Source organism: Mercenaria mercenaria, chromosome 1, assembly GCF_021730395.1.
Source record: "Mercenaria mercenaria strain notata chromosome 1, MADL_Memer_1, whole genome shotgun sequence".
Lineage (NCBI taxonomy): Eukaryota > Metazoa > Mollusca > Bivalvia > Venerida > Veneridae > Mercenaria > Mercenaria mercenaria.
In genome coordinates, this window is record NC_069361.1 from 65,581,160 (window position 1) to 65,603,349 (window position 22,190).

General features: G+C 36.1%; 2 protein-coding genes across 2 annotated transcripts; one reads left to right on the top strand and one right to left on the bottom strand.

The window, feature by feature from the left end:
- Positions 1-5,673: 5,673 nt before the first annotated feature.
- Positions 5,674-6,618, top strand: LOC123565283 (uncharacterized protein K02A2.6-like). The gene has a single exon (XM_045359151.2). It carries the CDS (start codon positions 5,674-5,676, stop codon positions 6,616-6,618), a length of 945 nt encoding a protein of 314 aa, XP_045215086.2.
- Positions 6,619-15,277: 8,659 nt separating this feature from the next.
- On the bottom strand, positions 15,278-20,870 carry LOC123535451 (putative OPA3-like protein CG13603). Its single transcript, XM_045318131.2, has 2 exons — positions 20,705-20,870; positions 15,278-17,446 (listed from the first exon to the last, which is right to left on the bottom strand). The coding sequence occupies exons 1-2, from the start codon at positions 20,832-20,834 to the stop codon at positions 17,061-17,063; spliced, it is 516 nt and encodes a 171-aa protein (XP_045174066.1). The 5' UTR covers positions 20,835-20,870; the 3' UTR covers positions 15,278-17,060.
- Between the last annotated feature and the right edge of the window lie 1,320 nt (positions 20,871-22,190).

Sequence of the window (22,190 nt, forward strand, 5' to 3'; positions counted from 1 at the left end):
AACCAGTTCCTGCTAGAAAAGTTAATCGAAATTTTATTATTATATCAACACCAAAGAGCTTGTTTTGGTCACATGATCAAAAACATCTAACTATCACGGCGTGCGTTCTGTTTCGATACGATACTGAATGATAAAATTGCACCCATGTATCAATCGAAGTTTGTAGCATAGAAATGGGTTTATGGAAAGATATATTGCATGAAATCAACAGAAGAGGTGTTATCTTATTTATTTTCATAGAGAAAGATACGATCCTTTAATAATATTTACGTAAATAATTTTTATTTGCACGAATTGGGGAAATAATTGCAGCCGTAACGGAGGGAGCGAAAAATTCGTACCTGTTTCCCGAAAATCTACATAGATCTACTGTTTTTCAATAAGTAGGTCCATTTAGCTTTTCGTGCTGTAGCAATCAAACTGACGAAAACAGTCTGAGTAATTACGTATAATAATAAGCAATGTCATTGGTTTATTTAACAAAACAACTTTCATTGCACTTGTGGATAAGATTTCAGTCCATAATCGCGATTTTATGGTCAAAATGTAAACCTTCGTTACTGTCGTCGTCACAGTTCTTAAAGTTTCAAGTTGGGGCTGAAATTACTTCTAAAGCACCATTGTCTTTTATAGGAACGATGTCTTAAACTTTAAACAGTATATCTTTAGGAATGATGGGTAAAAAAGTAGTCTGTTACACTGATCTGTCTTAAGGAAGAGTCTAGGTAAAAAAGATGCACTGATCTAAATTTAGTAGAATTGTGGGCAAACTTAAAGGATTTTAGTCCTCGCCTTAAAAGGATTACTGGAATGTAACGTTAGATTACTGTATAACGTTTAAACGGAGAGAAATATGATATTCACTAGTACGGACCTACTCTTGAACGCGAAAGAATATGAAGTGTAAGGGCTGTAAATAAGCGTCAAAAAGACAAAGATGTATAGTTATGCCTACAAAATCACTAAAATACACGCTTTAACGATTAAAAGTTAAAAGAAATATATACATAACGTGCGCCTAGTTCATTTTAGTTTCTTCCAACAAAAGAATTGTGACGTCATGAAATACAGCCTGACGTTACGCATGGAGCGTATGTCTCCTGACGTTATGCATGGAGCATGTCTGCGCGGTTGAATAATTATTTAACACAACAAGATATAAAACAATACAACATAAGCCGTAATACTGAATTATCTTTTATTCGGGAACGTCAGATTTAAGTTCTGAAACAAACAAATATATCATTCTACAGCAGAAATAGATAACAAGCATCAATATTTTAAGGAAAACGGCTAAAAAATAAGGTGAATAAACTTAGGGACACTGATTTCTGTCCTAGGTTGATTCGTCTTATTTTTAGCCATTGTTGTTAGATATAGTATAGTTATGTATGTTTTTCCTTCTAAATGTCAGAACTTTAATTATATTCGTAAGCTTGCCATTTTTTCACAGTTGAGGTGAGAGCATAGATCAATTAATTTTTTTTTCATGTATTAAATTTCAGAACTTTAACGCTATGATTATACTTTACAATGTCGTTTGTGTTTATGTATGCTATTTATTGTAGCTTGAAAATGAATAAAACGCCATACTGTTGTGTTGTTTATTTATTTGAAAATAAAAGGTCTAAAAATTACATTGAGTATTGATGTCGACATTAAATGTGAATTAACTTCCTTCATAGCATTTGTAAAATGCAGGTGTGTTCAGTTGGTCGCACTTTCTTGTAATACGCAAAATACAAATAAGAGTATCCTTATCGACTTGCAGTTACCCCTGCCCTCTCACCTTTATGCCATTTACAAAATTTATAGAATGCAATTTGCAAAATAAATGGGGATTACCATAGCCATCTTCTGTTTGGTCAGCATGTACTTTCTCTTCTACGACGATATTCGTAAAATAAGTTACTATAACCAACTCGTACTTCGTCATCCAAACTTACAACCTCCAGGCAGGAATTTAGTCTATTGTACCGATAAGGGGAAGTAACACTGTATTGGAGTCTGCCAAAGTTATTCCTCCTTCCTTGTCAACATGAAGGGGAAATTGGCCTCTTCTGAAGATGACCTTACCTCACTAACACCATTTACAAACTTAAGGCAAGGTTACCAAAAAACCGACTGTTTTCTTCTATCCAAAGTTCTCATTTCTTCCTAGACGCCATTTGCAAAATAAAGTGAGGATACCATAAGTGATCTCTTTTTCCCCATCTAGTTTTTTAGCTCATCTGATTTTTTAAAAAAAAATGATGTTATTGTCATCACTTGATCGGCGTCGGCGTTGCCTGGTTAAGTTTTATGTTTAGGTCAGCTTTTCTCCTAAACTATCAAAGCTATTGCTTTGAAACTTGCAACACTTGTTCACCATTGTAGTAAGCAAGTCTACAAGATAGATTAAGCTCCGCCTATGATATCATATTCCATTATTGTTTCTGTATGTAAGATATATACATATTTCTATAGAGAGAGTGTGAGTTTATACTTTGGATGCAACACACATATTAAATATATAAACCATCCTTCGGGTCTTGTTCTGTTTGTGTGTCAATAAGCCATCTCAATAAATTAATACATATATATTACAATGACGATATATATTACAATGGCGACGAAGATCGGATTATTTTAAAACTGAGGATTAAGTGATTTTGTGACAATGGAAAATTTACCTGCGTTTCCCAAATTTGATGTTTACGCTGACGAAAATTCCCTAGGTGTTCGGTGGGACAAATATGTAGATAAACTGGAGAATTTATTTGTTGGGCTAGGTATAAATACAAGGAAAAGGAAAAAGGCACTGTTACTGCACTATGCTGGAGATGATGTATATGACATTTATGATACGTTAAATCTACATGGAGAGAGTGAAAATTACGATGAAACAAAAGCTGGACTTACAAACTACTTCAAACCTAGAAAAAACACTCAGTTTGAAATTTTCGAATTCAGGAATATTAAACAGTTGCACGGTGAAACGATTGACCAATATGTGACTAGATTACGACAAAAAGCTAAAAACTGTGAATTTTCGGACACTGAGTCAGAAATAAAAAGCCAAATCATACAGGGTGTTATTTCGCAAAAAATGAGAATGCGATGTTTGCAAGATTCAGAAAAATCACTTAATGACTTACTTACAATGATGAGAACAATGGAAATTTCGAAGACTCAAGCAACAAGTATGTCAAAGGACACTAGTAGTCAGCAGGTAGTGCGTGTAAAAAGCAATCCATATTTTAGTCGGAAATCAAAGGGATTCGTACCACAACGTTCGCAACAACGTTCTAGTTCATATCAAGGTTTACCGCAAGCAGGCTTGTCGTCGGGAAGGCGAATCAGTCCTCAACAAACTAGCAAGAAATGTCGTAACTGTGGAGGAAAATATCCACATATATCACGTTGCCCCGCGCTTGGAGCAGAATGTAATTATTGCCACAAGAAGAACCATTATATATCTGTTTGTAGAAAACGTAAGAAGCAGGTGACATTGATCGAGGATGAACAACCGGATTTAGAAATTTTAACAGAGGAATACGCGACGGATTGCAATTCGGATGAATGTGATGTGCTATTGGGATTCATGTTAGATAGAAAGAAGGTGCCAAAGAAAAGAATAAAATTAAATGGTGTAGATGTGAATGTTTTGGTTGATAGCGGGTCATCGATCAATATTGTCAGTGAAATTGTCCTTAAGAAAATGAAAAAATCACCGGAAATCAAGAAAGCGACCACGAAAGCGTTCGCATTTGGACAGAAGTCTCCACTGCCATTCCAAGGTAAATGTTCTTTGCTTGTTGAGTCGGACTCAAAATTCGTGACCAGAGATTTTCATATCGTTACGGGTAATAAAGAATCATTGATTAGTTATGAGCTGTCAGCAGAGCTTGGGATTTTACCGCAGACACAATCTGTTCAAACCAAAGACGAGTATGAAGGACTTATTGAGGAATATTCGCAAGTTTTCACTGGGTTAGGATGTCTGAAAGACAGAAAAGTTAAGTTTCACATTGATGAAAGTGTTGTGCCAGTAGCTCAGCCTCCTAGGAGAGTGCCATTTCATGTGCGTGAGCAAGTTGAGCAGGAACTTAAAAGTTTGGAGGATATGGATGTTATTGAAAAAGTGGAAGGTGTACCAACACCATGGGTATCGAACCTGGTAGCTGCCCCAAAACCAAATTCACCGAGAGAAGTAAGGGTGTGCATAGATATGAGGAAAGCCAACACCGCAATTAAAACAGAGAAAAATGTTAGTCCGACGGTGGATGATATAATCTTAACGTTGAACGGCGCAAAAGTGTTTTCACGTCTCGATCTGTACAAAGCATTCCATCAAATTGAACTGGATGAGTCATCACGTGCAATGACAACGTTTCAGACACATGTTGGACTTTTTCGATATAAACGTTTAAATTTTGGAGTGTCAGCAGCACCGATTCTGTTCCAAAATGAGCTTCGTCAAGCACTTCAAGGTCTGACAGGCGTGTTAAACATTGCTGACGATATCGTATGCTACGGCAAAACGCGTGAAGAACATGATATCAATCTGCGAGCATTACTTCAGCGTCTTCAAGAACGGAACCTGACACTGAACAAGAAAAAATGTTCGTTTGGACAATCAAAAATCAAATTCTACGGATACGTGTTTACGGAATCGGGAATTTCACCTGATCCTGACAAGGTAGATGCAGTAAAAAACATGGACAGACCAAAATCTGTATCCGAAATCCGTTCATTTCTTGGTCTCACAAACTATTTGTCTAAGTTCATAGATGGCTATTCAGTCCTAACGGAACCATTACGACGACTTACTCATCAGGATGTAAAATTCGAATGGAATGACGATCAGGAAAAATCGTTCACTTCACTAAAAGAGGCATTGACTAGTGACAAAGTCATGACGTATTTTGACCCGAGGAAAGAAACTGAACTCTGGGTAGACGGCAGCCCAGTAGGCTGTTCAGGAATACTTATTCAGAAAGGAAAAATAGTGTCGTATGGAAGCAAAGCTTACAATTCAGTACAAGCGCGCTATTCGCAAACAGAGAGAGAAGCTTTAAGTGCTGTTATCATGATTCAACATTTTCATTTGTACTTATTCGGCAAGCAATTCAAATTGATAACGGATCACGCTGCACTTCAATCAATTTTCAACAACGTAAAGAATATACAGTCACCAAGATTAGAACGTTGGCGTTTGAAGTTGTTAACGTATGATTTCCAGACGATTTATAGACCAGGTAGTTTAATGATCTCAGATTATCTTCCAGACATCCGCACGCGAGACACGCGACCAACACAGTAGCCGAACAATATATCAGTTTTATCACTGATAACACTTTGCCAGATGCATTGAAGCTATCAGACGTAGCAAAAGCTACTAAATCAGACTGTGTATTAAGTTGTGTCAAGAATGCAAAAGAAACAAATGACTGGAAAAATCAGAAATGCCAATCCGATGAAAGTTTTCGTTTATACGAAAATTTAAACAAGAATCAAGAACTTGCAGTTGCATATACCGATGAAGGATATGTGTTGTTACGGGGTACACAGCTTTGTATACCAGAAACTTTGCAAAAACAAACAGTGTTACTTTCGCACGAGGGTCATCAAGGCCAATCAAAGTGCAAAGGATTACTTCGGGAATATTGTTGGTTCCCGCATATGGATAAAATGGTTGAAGAAGCATGCAAATCATGCATTGTGTGCCAAGCTGCATCACCAGGATGTACTCCAGATCCGATAAAACCAACACCTCTGCCACGAGATGTGTTTTCTGAAGTCAGTTGTGACTTTTGTGGACCATTCCCGGACGGGTACCTGTTATTAGTGGTAATATGCGATTATAGTCGTTTTCCAATAGTTGAGCGAGTCAGGTCAACATCCGCAGAAACTGTCATACCGCGTTTGGAATCAATATTTTCGATATTTGGATATCCAGACGTATTGAGAACGGACAATGGACCTCCATTTCAGAGTCGTACTTTCAGAGAATATGCTGATAAGTCGGGATTTAAACATAAACGAATTACTCCATTGCACCCACAAGGAAATGCAATAGTCGAGCGATTCATGGCACCATTGCAAAAATCAATTAAAACCGCAATAGCATCAGGTCAAGATTATAAGAGAGCGTTGAATAGATATCTAATGAATTTTCGCAATTCGCCACAATCTTCAACACAAAAAGCTCCTAGTGAATTAATGTACAATCGGAAAGTAAAAACGAAATTACCATCAATGACATTTGAAAAGCAAGACACAGATGTTCGCGACAGGGACAGTCTGTCAAAATCGAAAAACAAACTTTATGCGGACAAAAACAGAAGAGCACAGCCAAGTGCATTGAAAATTGGAGACCGTGTGTTACTAAAACGGGAACAACGTAACAAATTTGAGACAATGTTTGACCCTACACCTGGCATTGTCATTGCTAGGAAAGGTTCAATGCTAACAATCAGGCACAGAGGAAAGGAAATTACACGGGACGTGTCAAAGTTCAGGGTAGTTCAAGGTGGTCATGAGCCGGCGCAGACGAAACCTGCAGATACTGTATTTGCACCACGTCAAAGGTCGCAAAGGAAACGACGACCGCCTAGACGTTTTGTCAATGAATGATTGGATTAATCAGTGACATAATTTCACATGTTTCAGTGCACAGGATAAGTCACCTAAGTGTTGTGTGGGCCATAATAATGCCCTATTTGCTACCATAGCAGTGTAGTCATTTTATATTCGCTTGCTGGATTTATTATTCTTTGGACAAATGATCAGTGTGTGAAAATATTATGTTACTCTTGGGAATTATTACTTGTCTGTTTCACAATTACATTATAATTAATTCTTGGGCGGTAGAACTCAAAACTTAATTTATAATTTTGATAAAAATAACAGTTGACTGTACTCATTTTAGGGTTTTGAGATAAAACACGAAACTGTTAGATAACGACGGAACATTCCGAGGACTTTCCCAGGATATTTCAATTTACAGCGACATTGTAAAAGTACTTAGCTAAAGCAGATGCTCTATAAACTGATTATGTTGATAACAAGGGTTAATGAACTTTGCTGAAAAAAAGAGGAGAAATTTATGATAATAGACTTGCTAACTAGCTTATTTCATTAGAACAGAATTTTCATGTTTTGAGTATATATTTGAACTTTGATTATTTTAAACAAATTTATGTTTTCTGATTATTGATGAGATCTAATCTAAAGGTAAAGGAGGATGTAGTAAGCAAGTCTACAAGATAGATTAAGCTCCGCCTATGATATCATATTCCATTATTGTTTCTGTATGTAAGATATATACATATTTCTATAGAGAGAGTGTGAGTTTATACTTTGGATGCAACACACATATTAAATATATAAACCATCCTTCGGGTCTTGTTCTGTTTGTGTGTCAATAAGCCATCTCAATAAATTAATACATATATATTACAATGACGATATATATTACAACCATCATAAGCTGACCCTGTACAGCAAGAAACATATTAGCTCCATCCTGCTTTTTGCAAGATTTATGGCCCCTTTTATACTTAGAAAATATCAGATTTCTTGGTTAAGTTTTATGTTTAGGTCAACTTTTCTCCTAAACTATCAAAGCTATTGCTTTGAAACTTGCAACACTTGTTCACCATCATAAGCTGACCCTGTACATCAAGAAACATAACTCCATCCTGCTTTTTGCAAGAATTATTGCCCCTTTTGGACTTAGAAAATTAGTTTTCTTGGTTAAGTTTTATGTTTAGGTCAGTTTTTCTCCTAAACTATCAAAGCTATTGCTTTAAAACTTGCAGCACTTGTTCACCATCATAAGCTGACCCTGTACAGCAAGAAACATAACTCCATCCTGCTTTTTGCAAGATTTATGGCCCCTTTTGGACTTAGAAAATATCAGATTTCTTGGTTAAGTTTTATGTTTAGGTCAACTTTTTCTCTTAAACTATCAAAGCTATTGCTTTGACACTTGCAACACTTGTTCACCATCATAAGCTGACCCTGTACATCAAGAAACATAACTCCATCCTGCTTTTTTCAAGAATTATTGCCCCTTTGGACTTAGAAAATCAGTTTTCTTGGTTGAGTAATATGTTTCAGTCAGCTTTTCTCCTAAATTATCAAAGCTATTGCTTTAAAACTTGCAACACTTGTTCACCATCATAAGCTGACCATGTACAGCAAGAAACATAACTCTGTCCTGCTTTTTGCAAGACTTATGGCCCCTTTCGGACTTAGAAAATATCAGATTTATTGGTTAAGTTTTATGTTTAGGTCAGCTTTTCTCCTAAACTATTCAAGCTATTGCATTGAAACTTGCAACAGTTGTTCACCATCATAAGCTGACTACGTACATCAAGAAACATAACTCCATCCTGCTTTTTACAAGAATTATGGCCCTTTTTGGACTTAGAAAATCATGGGTAGGACAATAATTCTATTGTACAAAAAAAAAATCAGATGAGCGTCAGCACCCGCAAGGCGGTGCTCTTGTTCCTCTTTCGATCACCACCCCATTGACGCCATTCGCAAACAGGAAGGTTACCGAAGTCGACCCTTTATACAACAAAAAGCTACTTTACCTAGCCTCTTAATGCCATTAGCAAAATAAAGCGGAGGTCACTTTACCATCCAAAGTTACTTCCCCTATTTCCCCTGAAGCCATTTGCAACATCAAGGGGAGGTCACTAGCCAACCTCTTTTTTCTTCCATCCAAAGTTCGCCTACTTCTCCTGGCGCCATTTTCAACATCAAGGGGAGGTCACTAGCCGACCTCTTTTATTTCTATCATCCAGATTTGCTTCCCCTACCTCCCTCGACGCCATTTGCAACATCAAGGGAAGGTCACTCTTACCTACCTCTTTAACGTCCAGTTACTTCCCCATTCTCCCTTGATGCTAATTGTATTATAAAGGGGAGATCACTCTAACCTACATATTTTTTACCATCCAAAATTACTTCTCCTACCTCTCTCAATGCCATTTGCAAAATACAGGGGAAGTCACAAACCGACCTATTTTTTCAAACCATCAAGTTACTTCCCCTGACGCCATTTGCAACATCAAGGGGAGGTCACTCTAGCCGACCTCTTTTCTACTATCCAAAGTAACTTCCTGCAGCGCCACTTGCAACATCAAGGGGAGGTCACTCTTACTGATATCTTTTTACCATCCAGTTACTTCCCTTTCCTCCTTCAATGCCATATGGGGGCAAGGGACAGTTAATTTGAAAATTCCAGAAATCTGTCCTGATACCAGTGCGAAAAAAATCATGAAAAATCCAATTTTGAAAAATTCAAGGCAAGTGTTGAGCGAATGTATTGCATAGACTTAGCACTTCATTGTGTGACATTTTCAGCCTGCCGATTCTGTTGCTTCTGGGATAAAAACGAGTAAAACGCAGGTTTCAGGACACTAAATTTTGAGGCAAAAATGGCCCAAAATGCACACCTTGCGCGACCTGTACCGTATCATCTGCAAATGACTGACCTAAAACACATGCATATTTTTAAAGCATGTGGCCAGACGAAAATAATGGTGGGAAAAAAAGTGTCTCATAACCGTTTACTTTTTCCGCTATTTGGAGCTGAATCTGGATGGATGAATGACCGTTTCCATTTCGTCTGAATTCTGTTACCTCAGGTAAGACTTAAGACCCGGCCGTCTACACGGAGCTAGGAAAATCGATTCAAGTACATTACTTTACACAATAACTACTCATACGCAGGAATCCTCAGTTCTATAAACATCACAAATAACCAGTTGAATATAAATGCCTTTAAAGTGCATCTGTGTATTTTATTTAAAAAACGTACCCGGGCCAGATGCAAAACTGGCCCCTGCCACTTTTACAACATTAAGAGGAGGTCACTCTAACCGACCTCTTTTATTTCTACCATCCAAGGCTATTTCCCCTATCTCCCTCAATGCCATCTGCAACATCAAGGGGAGGTCACACTAACCAACCTCTTCTTTCTACCATTCAAGGTCACTTCCCCTACCTCCATCGACACCATTAGCAAAATTAAGGAGAGATCACTAACCGACCTCTACATCCCCTACCTCCCAGGATGCCATTTGCAACATCAAGGGGAGGTTACTCTAACAGACCTCTTCTGTCTACCATCCACAGTTGCTTCCCCTGCCTCCCTTTAACACCATTTGCAACATAAAGGGGAGGTTACGCTAACCAACCTCTTTTTAGAGATAGAGAGAAAGCAAATCAAAACAGAAATCAGAAATTCAAAGTAACTAGAAAGTTGATGCCCAAAGGACAACAATGTTGAGCCCACCATTTTTTAACACACCATCTCAATGACAAAGTTACAGCACAGACAAAATCTGATATGAAATTTAATCACTTTGCATATCATTGACCTTTGAAATAGGGACATGTGTACTGTGGCAATATCCTGTTTTATTGAGATAATAATTTCTGCCGAAAAAAGATAAAATTGCTCAGTGGATGTCAAAGTTATTTATAATCTGGATAAAATAAGGCACACACACACTCACACCTAATCACATAATAGCAATTTATATAAGGCTATGTCAAGCTCATTGCATGCTAGCTAAGCAAAAATGCATCATTCATGAAATATTTGAGCCTATTTGAGATATAGACCTTGTGTGGGTGATGACATAGGACAAATATTAAGTTTAAACATGTCAGTTAAAGAATAAATGAATGTAAAAGTACATAAAAAAGTCTAACCTCAAATTTTAAGTAAAAAGGGAGCATATTTCCTGAAATCTTTGGTGCCACTGTTAAGGCCCTTTATCTCCCCTTTAGGTATATTTCATACAGACCAAGATTTTGGCCATGTTTCATTTAGATCTGGAGGAAAATACAATCTCTGGATTGTTAACAGAATAGTCTATGACCTAGTGACTTACTTTTTGATCCCAGATATATAAGTTTAAAATATGACTTAGACGTTATAAAGACAACATTCTGACAAGGTTTAATGAAGATTAAAAAAAATATGGCTTCTAGTGCATTTATGAGCTTTTTGTGAGACTTGACCTTTTGAGCTAGTTTCTGACCCAAGATATCACAGTTTCAGCTCCACAAAGGTTTTGCAAAGACAAACATTCTGACCAGGTCACATGATGATAGTAAGAAAAAGCGGATTCTAGAGTTTTTAGAGTGGATTCTTGTGTGAGATCTGACCTAGTGATCTATATGTAGCTGTTAAGCCAGATGAATTTGTTTCAAATGTGACCTTTACATCATTCAGATACACATTTCTGACTTAGTCTGATTGATCCAGTGAGGCTGGTAATCTAGAAAATGAAAAGATATGTTTTAAGTCTATATGCCTTTAAGTAATAGCTGCATGTACTTGCACACAAAACTTTAACCAGGATTTTCTAAGTTCAAAGGAAGCATAGTTTGGCCAAAATGCAGGTCAGAGTTATGGGACTTTACGCTATCAACTAGTTTTATAACCCCGAAGACATGTGAAGTTTCAATTCAATATCTGCATTAGTTTTGGAGATAGTTACTTGCATGTAAAACTTTAACCAGAATTTTCTAAGTCCAAAAGGGGGCATAATTTGCCCAAAATACATGTCAGAGCTATGGGACTTGACTCAGTGAGGTTGGTAATTGATCTAGAAAAAGAAAAAATAAGTTTCAAATCTATATGCTTTTTAGTAATAGCTGTATGTACTTGCACGCAAAACGTTAACCAGGATTTTCTAAGTCCAAAAGGGGGCATAATTTGGCCAAAATGCAGGTCAGGGTTATGGGACTTGATGCTATGTTTTATAACCCCGGAGACACATGTGAAGTTTCAATTCAATATCTGCATTAGTTTTGGAGATAGTAATTTGCATGCAAAACTTTAACCAGGATTTTCTAAGTCCAAAAGGGGGGCATAATTTGCTCAAAATACATGTCAGGGTTATGGAACTTGAGCCAGTGAGGTTGGTAATTGACCTAGAAAAAGAAAAAATAAGTTTCAAAGCTAAATGATAGCTGTATGTACTTGCATGCAAAACTTTAACCAAGGTGTGACGCCGACGCCATGGTGAGTAGAATAGCTAGACTATTCTTAGAATAGTCGAGCTAAAAAAACAAGAGGCCCAAGTTGCTTACCTGAGGCCGACTTTGACCTAATGATATCTTGTTTGTGACAAAGTATTAAGTTAAAAAAATAAATATTTTTTTTAATTTTTAAATTATAAAAGACTATTCAAAGTATTTCTATTTTTGGCTCTAGCAGCCCCTAAAAGGGGTCAAGTGCCCCATTGAACAAACTTTGGAGAGGATCATATAATGATGCCACAGACCAAGTTTAATGAAGATCCATCAAGTGGTGCATGGTAAGAAGTTGTTTAAAGGTATTTATATTTTTAGCTTTAGCGGCCCCTTAAAGGGGTCAAGTGCCCCCATTTGAACAAACTTGGGAGAAGACCTATATGAGGCTTCAGACCAAGTTTGATGAAGATCCATCAAGCGGTTCAAAAGAAGTTGTATCAAGGTTTTTCTATTTTTAGCTCTAGCATCCCCCAAATGAGGCCAAATTCCCCCCTTTGAACAAACTTGATAGAGGACCTCACCAGGATGCTACAGACCAAATTTGGTGTTATTCTGACCAGTAGTTTCAGACGAGATGTTTCAATAAAATGTGGATGCCGAACAATCCACCCTATACTAATAGCTAACCCTGAACCTTCGGTTTAGGTGAGCTAAAAACAGTCACTGTTGTAAAAAAAAATTTAGATGCTAAAAAGTTGTTTAATTCAATCATATTTATTGCTTAAAAATAAGGCAATACATTACAAACAATACATGTAAATAAATCTGCCAACAAACAAAAGAGAATGAACACCTTTAATAATAAAATAGATATCAAAAGCAAATGGCTTGGGCAACAAGTTATAATGACATTAGTGGATGGCCCTTCCCTAGAGTCAGATGTAACAAACAAGACTTAGAAGAAACTTTGTATTGCTGTCGAGCTAGTTGACGCCATAATTAAAGAAAATGTAAAAAAATTTGGAAAAACAAAATATTGAAATGAATCTAAATAGGCAATGGACAATACATTGTGCAGTAAAGGATTCATTTAGACTTCAGGAAAAAGAAAAGAATATTTAGTAAAGAAAGTAACATTTACACACTTCCTACCAGTGTTCAGCTATCCTGGTCCATGTGCGTGTCCCACAAGTTGTTTACTCATATATTACAAGTCATTATGGTCATTTGAACTCATTTCAACATAACAGCTACATCAAAACTCCTGTATATACATTCATTAAATCGGTCAAAATGTAAATGTATCAACTACGGTATGTATTTCCTACTTATTGCACCATCCCTGTGTACTGGTTTGGAACCAGTTTCCGGATAAGACCAGTTTCCGGACACATGTAATATCCGCTTTATTTCATTGGTATTCACGTAATTGTTTCATCTAGATCATTTAGATATTTGTTCTTCATGTCTACAGCAAACATATTTATTACAAGGCTGTATAATGTTAGGTTTTATGATGATACCTCACCTGTGTTAACAAAACAACTTTCTGTCTTAACGGGGCATGAAGATAGCATTGCGCATACGCAGTAGTTTACGCTTGCAGAGGTATCAAGTGGGGAAGAAATGTTTAAACTACATATCGATTGTCTGCTGATAACATGTGCTACTTTTAATTTCACGGTAATAGTTACATAAAATGCAGGGCTGTCGATTTTTGCACTAATTCTATTCTATATCTATAGGAATTATCAAATTCGTGTTAGACGAAATTCGAGTTTTTTATAGTCAACCTTGGTTTGCTTTCGTAGCTGGTATTGAACGTCAGGTAATGTTTCATGTGCATTTCTGAAGAGACTAATGATAAAGAAATGTGTAAAAATAGTTCAATTACTTATTTTGATATCAAAATAACACTTCAATGAAGCAAAATAAGAAATATACCATCATGATTTGCAATCTTTCCACTAACTGCACTGCAAAATTTGACGTGATTACGATCATGCATTCAGGAGTCACGCCCCATCCAAAACAGTCACTTACATGGACCCGGCGCATGGCGATCATATTTCAACGATGTTAACGACGTTGTGCCTTCATTGTGATACTTTCATTAAGTTTGCATTAATTCATATTTATAAATTTATTTTATAAATTTTCATGAGCAATACTTAAGTCATAACCAGACATCCCAACTTTTTCTGAATGCCAAGTGGGAGTTTTTGCTTTCCAAAGTGGGAGATTGAGGTGTTCAAGTGGGAGATTTTATACCGCGGTAATTATGTTAATGATAACGAAGCTTTTAACAAATCTAATGATAATATAAACTTATTTGCCGTTATAAAATCGCTAGTCTTAAAAAAAATTCACTTTTCTATATCTTATTATTCATGCATTTTTAATGTTTTGGAACAATAATACATGAAGCCTTCTTTGCAAAATTAAATAGTTATGGCACTTTAAGCACTATGTCTAAATTCAAAACTCCACTGAGAATTAAACCTGCACTTTTATTTCTTTTGTTGGAAAGAAGACTCCCCAGGTGAATTTTACATGACAAACAGTGCAGCTGTTAGAACTGTAAAAACAAAATGTATATAGCCAAAAGAATAAAAGTTCAAGCAACAGAAAATTTACTGTTTGATTCTCATCCCTGTGTACCAGTATTTAAAACCCCTCGCTCAAATACTTTTATTGATCAAAATCCTGTTATCCAAAATTGAACGTCCGGGTATTGTTACACTTTCATAGACATTTGCCTAAATCTCCAGTTAAAAGGATGTGTTTGACAAATTGTCATGATGCAAAGACAGTTTTAACAGCATTTGATAGTAAGTGATATCAAAATTTACCATGACATTTCCTCTTATCAAAATGATTTTAAGAGAAATGTTTTTTAAAACCCAGCAGGTTGACTCGGCGACCATCTACTTTCGATTTCAAAAAGTTACAGAAAAAGGTAAAGCCGGTATAATTTCTAATTTAAATTTGATTGAATTTAATTAGATATCTAATGTCTGGATTTTAATTACAATTGTGACACATTAATCAACACCTGGCTTTGTTAAATTGTGAAATAAACAATAATCAGCAAGGGTAGAATAAGGTGCGAAAATATCCGAAAGCTGTTGTTTATAGACTCGTCAGTAGTGATACAGTATCAGATAGGTGCAAAGAAGTGGATTATTTCATTATTTTTTTTGTTTTGTTGTTGTTTTTTAATCGGGAGATTGAGACTTCTGATCGGGGTGATTGGGTTTTACAACCAGAATCGGGAGAATCCCGATCGGATCGGGAGAGTTGGGATGTCTGAGTCATAACAGGTTGTATTGTTAAAATATTAAAATGTATGAACACATGACACGCATCTCGGACAGGGTACTCAACGGGAGTACTTGGTCTTTATCTTCGGCATCATACATTGGCGTTAACGTCCATTCACAGTTTTTCCGTTTTCTCCCTCCATCTCCGCTGTTTTCAAGCAAATCTGGACCATTTAAGAATTGTTTCTACCGCTTGAAGATAAAGACACAGATGACTGAACATTGTTGTGGCGTCTGCTTCATTTAGTATGATTTTCAGTTGCTGTTCGAAATAACTAAGCAACTGTCTTATCATCCATGCTAGTCGATGACGACATTACATGCATTATAAACAGTAATACTCACTTAGTTCAAACATTGTTTTATTCCACCTCTTTTGTCGGAATGACACCATACTCTAGGTACATATCGCCCTGATGTGTTGCTGCACTTTGGCCTATTTTTGGGCAAACAAGTTTATTATTAGTGCAAACATTAGCGATCGAATTCAAATCGCGACAGATCAAAAAGCGACTGCACCGGTTATGCGTAGCTATGGTAATCAAACGTTTGACGCACTTCGCCTATCAGCAAAAATGTTACAAAAAATATGTGACCAAATTACAAAATAATTCTGAATTACAATGATATATTTTACACTATTATTTACACAGTAAGCAACATCTGACAGCAAAAGTCTACATTATTTTGAACAGCCCTCGTATGAATACAAATTACATGCATTGTTTGCAATGGAAGCCAAGGGAGGGTTTAATCTAAATTTAGATTATGATTATATAGATTACATGTATATTTATTGACCTTCTATTATAAAATTATTGGTAACATTGTGTAAGGACCATAGGAACTTAATTCATTACAGCGACTCATTCACACATTTAAGGCATTACATTTTTTTTCTCCAAAATCCATAAAACATGGGTACTGTAAAAATGATCAGTGGTGCAAACTAGGTGACTCATGATTTTTGAAAAATATCCAAATAAATAACCAAAAATATTGTGTTAAGTTTTGAGATATCTGCCAATTATTAACATTTATGCATGATCTGCATTGTTCGCCATTCAGTGTGTAGGTATCATTTTGGTAAATACCCCTTTTAACACTTAATCGTACTGTCCAAATTGAAAGATGGACAAGTCCATTATAAAAATTTAGCAGGCTTAAGGTAAAAGAGATCCACAAATTTTGATTTGATTTTATAACATTATTAGGAAATTTTTTAACTATCAACACTTTAGTTATGATATCTAATCTTTGAAGGTCTTAGCATTGCCAGTTTTATCAATCAAAATGCTAGTTGCTATTTTACTTTTAGTATGGTTAATGTATCTACATTGGAGATCCAGGCATTATTCTATGTTATCTGGAAAAATGTTGTTACACCATGACCTCTGAATAACCAAACCTGCAAAACTACCATAATGAATTCAGTAAACTATGAGGTAGTAAATGACTTGGTATAATACAAATGAGTAGCTCAAAACTTTGAAAATCTAGTAAAACTATAAATTATTAAACCAAAAAAAAAAAAAAAAAAAATGCAGTGTTTTAAACAAGGGAGACAGTCTTTGTAACAAGGGGCCACAACTCTTTACTTCAGTGTATGTATTAAAGCATATACTGCATACACAATAAAAGAAATAACATATCTTTAAATTGACTATACAAGATCTATTCTTCCAGAAGAATGCAACTTCTTCAAAAGCTAAATCAAGTCTTCAAAAGCTAATACAAGTCTTTTTGTCAAGTCTTTACTGAATCCTGTTCATTTTGAGAAAATTCTGCCACAACACGTTCAGAAGTTTTTGAATACATGGTAGATCCATTTAGAATTCGCTCAAATTCTCTTAATTTAGCACCTTGTGTTTCAAGTTCAATGCTTTGAAATACAACCAGTTCTTTCAGACTTCTCATCTCTTCTTCTTTTAATTCTTCTTCGTGTTCTTTATGTTTAGATGATCTAGCTTCGATTAATATATATATTGCTAAAGCACATACTATCACAACAGTGTCGCCAAGAATTTCCACTCCAAGATCTATGGCAGCCTGTTCAGACAAAGGTGTGACCTTTTTAACCTTGCCCATACCAAGAATGTCCAGCCGGGACTTTGTTTGTATAGTATGGTACCCTGAAATGTTGAAACAATGAGTACAGTAAAGACTGTCTACAGTGACCGACCTTCAGAGAATTTCAAAAAGGTAATTGTAGACAGGGAGTCTCTATACACAATCTGACTAGGAGAGGTCTTGGTTTAAGGCAAATAAGACATGTTATAGTTAGCATTTATGAAGGACTTTAAACATTCTTATAAAACACGGAATATTTTTAAAGGCCTTTCAGTCTGCTTCACTTAATTTTCATTGATGAGACGGTGACCCAGTTATCAAAATCAAGAACCACACTCCATGATTTGTATTGGAGAAGTTCTCTCTCTTTTAAAAGGGGGTTCAAAAAGTCGTTATAAAGGTTCAAAGTCTTGGTTTGGGGCTAAGAAATCATGGTCGCTGTACGCATCAGACAGGGGGTCGCTAGAAACAAGCTAATTTAAATGTGAAATGCATCGGGAGGAAATAAAAAGGTTGTTGTAGACAGAAAGTCACTGAAAGTAATGGGTCGCTAAGCCAGTCTTTACTGTATATTAAAATAAAAAATAAAACAAGGAGCTGCGTTCAATAAACGCTTGATGCCCCCGGTGGCATCCTTGTCGATACAAAGCAACCTAAGTCCAAAACGAGGTCAAGGTCAAACTGAGGTCAGGTGATGTTTGAAGATGAGGAATGGTCACAGGTTACATCTGTATTAGTATCAATTCATTCTTGTAAGCGGTATTAATGCTAGACGAAACTGTCCCATTTGGTTAACCAAGAGATGGCCCATATAAAGCAACCTAAGTCCAAAATGAGGTCAAGGTCAAGGTCAAACTGAGGTCAGGTGATGTTTGAAGATGAGGAATGTTCACAGGTTACATTTGCATTAATATCAAGTCATTCTAGCAAGGGGTATTCATGCTAGATGAAACGGTCCCATTTGGTTAACCAAGAGATGGCCCATATAAAGCAACCTAAGTCCAAAATGAGGTCAAGGTCAAGGTCAAACTGAGGTCAGGTGATGTCTGAAGATGAGGAATGTTCACAGGTTACATCTGCATTAGTATCAAGTCATTCTAGCAAGGGGTATTGATGCTAGACGAAACGGTCCCATTTGGTTAACCTTGTACGGGCGGACGGACGACGGACGGACGGACAGGATGATCACTATATGACTCCCGCATCAGTAGATGCTGGGGGCATAAAAATGACTTTTGCATACACTAACAAGAGATTACTTAAAATTCCCAATGCAAAGCAGAATCATTCAATTCAAGTGACCTACATTTTTTGCCCATTTTTATTTAACATATATTTCATCATGTCCATCAATATTCAAATTTTGATGTATTTTCAAATCATCAACTCCGGCTTTCTCAGACATTTACTGGCGCATAGCAAAGTGGAAGCACAAAAGCCCACGCTTCATCATAGAGTTAGTTTAATATAATTAAAACTTTTTCATATGTTGCTAAACTGCAGGCAACAGCACGTACGTGGGAAGATGCCGCAAGTCCATTTTTAACATTCAACAAACAGGTTTAATTTATATATACTAATTAAAACAGCTGACACGCCATTTCCTGTTTTGCAAATATCTTAATAATTATCACCTTAATTAGCTGCTTTTTTTTAAGGTAGTCTCTGGACTTAAAGTTGCCTTAGTACTGAAATATGTGAAAAGATATATTTTGTCTACATTTCCAGGACACTAAAATAACAAAGTTGAACACTATATATTGCCATGCAATCATGGATTCCTTTGCTATCTGACAAAATTTTCCCTCCCAAATTCTTTCATTTTTATTGAATATCACGCAGTTTTAGCTCTTAACCTTACAAAATGGTAAAAAATATGTGAACATGTTGCGAGCATGCTGTGAATATGCCACAAACATAGCATATATCCAGTGATACCCGGCTAGAATGCAGGCTAGGTGTCCAGTTGCTGGATAGCTAGACACTTCCATTTATATATGGCTTACATATGTTTTGGTAGCGATCAGCCTTGCATCATACAAGTGAACTTTCCCAATCTTATTTAACAAGTTTACAGAGAATAAATTTATGATGTTACATTGTGGTGGCTGGTGCTAATAATTGTACTCTATCCAGGCACTGGTCTAGTGTAAAATCCTTTTTTCACACAAATGTACTGTTTATACCTTAGAAAATGAAAAAAAAATCAATGATAAAAATCCAGTCACTGTATCATATACATTGACAGGTTGAACTATGCGAGCTTAATGCTATGGGAAGTTACTTTACATACTTGTAGAACATGATAAAATCAGAGTTTATACACTTGCAGATTCTAAATCTTAGTAACAAATATACACATTGCACATTCAAAGCATTTCAAGGCTTCCCAAAATACAAGACTGACCCTGCAGATTGCTTCGAAATGTTATCCCCAGTGATTCCAGCTGGCAAAATGTACTGATAAAACCAGAAACACATTCACTAACCAGAAAAGATAACTAAAAGATTTGAAAGTACAGACTTACTATGTGTATTTATAAGTAAAAATCTACAACTTCCAATAGAATTTAGTCCAACAAATCCGACGCGATCCTAGAAACTATTGATTTATTTTTTTATGGGCAACATCTACACTTGTATCAAACACTCGAAAGACCAAAATAGTGGAGGAAATTTTCGATGAAATTGTCATTGCTGCCAATTTGGGTTTAAATGCTGATTTTTTTGTGAAAAGAGATAAATTCAAATGAAACACACATGTATCAAAAGGGGATTCAATTCCTCATTGATTTATGTAAAAATTATCAAATATTTTCCAGAATTACAAATTTTCTGGTCGGATTCAAATCAATGTACAGTCCATTAGTCAGATCCAGATCATGGGGGGTTCTGGATCACGGCACTGTTTACTTATATGACGTAGCCCTTAGTGATCCGGAACTGACTAATCAACTGTATGTATACTGTACATGATAAACCACGTCTACATGACAATATGCACAAGCCATAAAACCAATAACTTTACATGAGGGTTTAGTGTGATTTATCCTCCATTATTTCGGTCCTTAGTTTTAATGGTAAGACTGCCCATCACAAATATAAAACAATTTGATCTGACCATCAAATTTTTTTGACTACATAGCATTAATTAAGCTTGCCAATGATTATGATACTGTGACCTGATTTATGTCGTCGATTTTTTTTTCATTTGACTATAATGTTTACCACCACAATTAGCCTACCCATGTCTAAAAATTTGTAGTTGTACAGAGTCAATGACTTTGAGTGACAGACAAACTTAAAATTATTTTACTTACAGCCCGCCGATTTCACTAGAATTTTTCTGAAGGTCTCATTATCTTTTGCTTTAACCTTGACAAAATTTGCAACGTGTCTACTGGCCTGTCTCAAACCCAAAGCAACTAATTTTGCAAGTGGAAAAGGCATTTTCCCTTGTTTACATTTTTGGAAGACATCCAAGCATATCCAAATGATACATTTCCTGTTGAGTATGATTTCCTCCCTTGGGTAAGTAAAAGGCCACAGGTAAATAAATGTTTGCTGCTAGGTTAAGTAGTGTTGGAAGTTTGTCTTTTAAAGCTTTCTTATTACAAAGTGTCAATTACTTTAATTTTGTTCCTTAAATAAATCTCTTACAGAATATACAAAAAGTGAAGAATGCAGAAATGTGAATTAATGCTTACATTCTTAATTATTTCTATAAATATTCTTGACACTGAATTGCAAATTCTTCCTGTCAAAAATGCTGTAAATGTCTGTTTGTATTTAGTAAATATCTTATTCTTTATTCATTTTTTATAAATCCTAATTGGTAAATTGTTATGTGTATATAAATGCTAATTGATTCATCCAACTTTCTTTCTGTTTTATTTCTTATTGACAATCCTTAAATGCAAAAGGAGTCAAAGGATCTGATGTGATAAGTTTGATAATAATAATAAGTCCATAAGTTACCTTGTGTTGTGTTCCAATTTGACTCAGGTGTTTGATGTACATTAATTTGACCGATAAGTGTGCTGTCTGAAAGTGTTTGCAAGTCGGAGCCAAGTAGGTCAAGGGACGAGCCTATGTGACTGACATGCTGAAGTGGGGTCCATGGTTGGGCCAAAAAAATGACCATAGTCTAGACCAGCCATTATATGGGGGAAGATGTTTTTTAAAAGTAATAAGTGTTTATTAGTTGTTAAACACAGGTATCTCGAGCAGCACCAAGCATGGTTTGTTGCATATATGTTCCTCCATGGACATTATTGTACCCCCCGACAACAAAGTTGTAAGGGGGGGTATACTGGTTTCAGGTTGTCTGTCTGTCTGTCTGTCTGTCCGTCTGGTCGTCTGTCCGTAGACGCAATCTTGTGCGCACCATCTCTCCTTATCCCCTTGACAGAATTTAATGAAACTTCACACAAGTGATCAGTACCAACAGTAGTTGTGCATGGGGCATGTTAGGTTCTTTTAGAAAAAATAATTGCAGAGTTATGGGACTTTGTTTTTTTGTTACTATACTATATACATAGACACAATCTTGTGCGCACCATCTCTCCGCATTCCCTGGACACAATTTAATGAAACTTCACACAAGTGATCAGTACCAACAGTAGTTGTGCATGGGGCATGTTAGGTTCTTTTAGAAAAAAAAATTGCAGAGTTATGGGACTTTGTTTTTTTGTTACTATAATATATAGATAGACACAATCTTGTGCGCACCATCTCTCCTCATCCCCTTGACACAATTTAATGAAACTTCACACAACTGATCAGTAACAACAGCAGTTGTGCATG

Coding starts and splice junctions, on each gene's coding strand:
- LOC123565283 (XM_045359151.2), top strand. CDS start 5,674: ATGGTTGAAGAAGCATGCAAATCATGCATTGTGTGCCAAGCTGCATCA.
- LOC123535451 (XM_045318131.2), bottom strand. CDS start 20,834: ATGCCTTTTCCACTTGCAAAATTAGTTGCTTTGGGTTTGAGACAGGCC. Junction 17,447..20,704: donor TCTAGTGAAATCGGCGGGCT/GTAAGTAAAATA, acceptor TCAACATTTCAG/GGTACCATACTATACAAACA.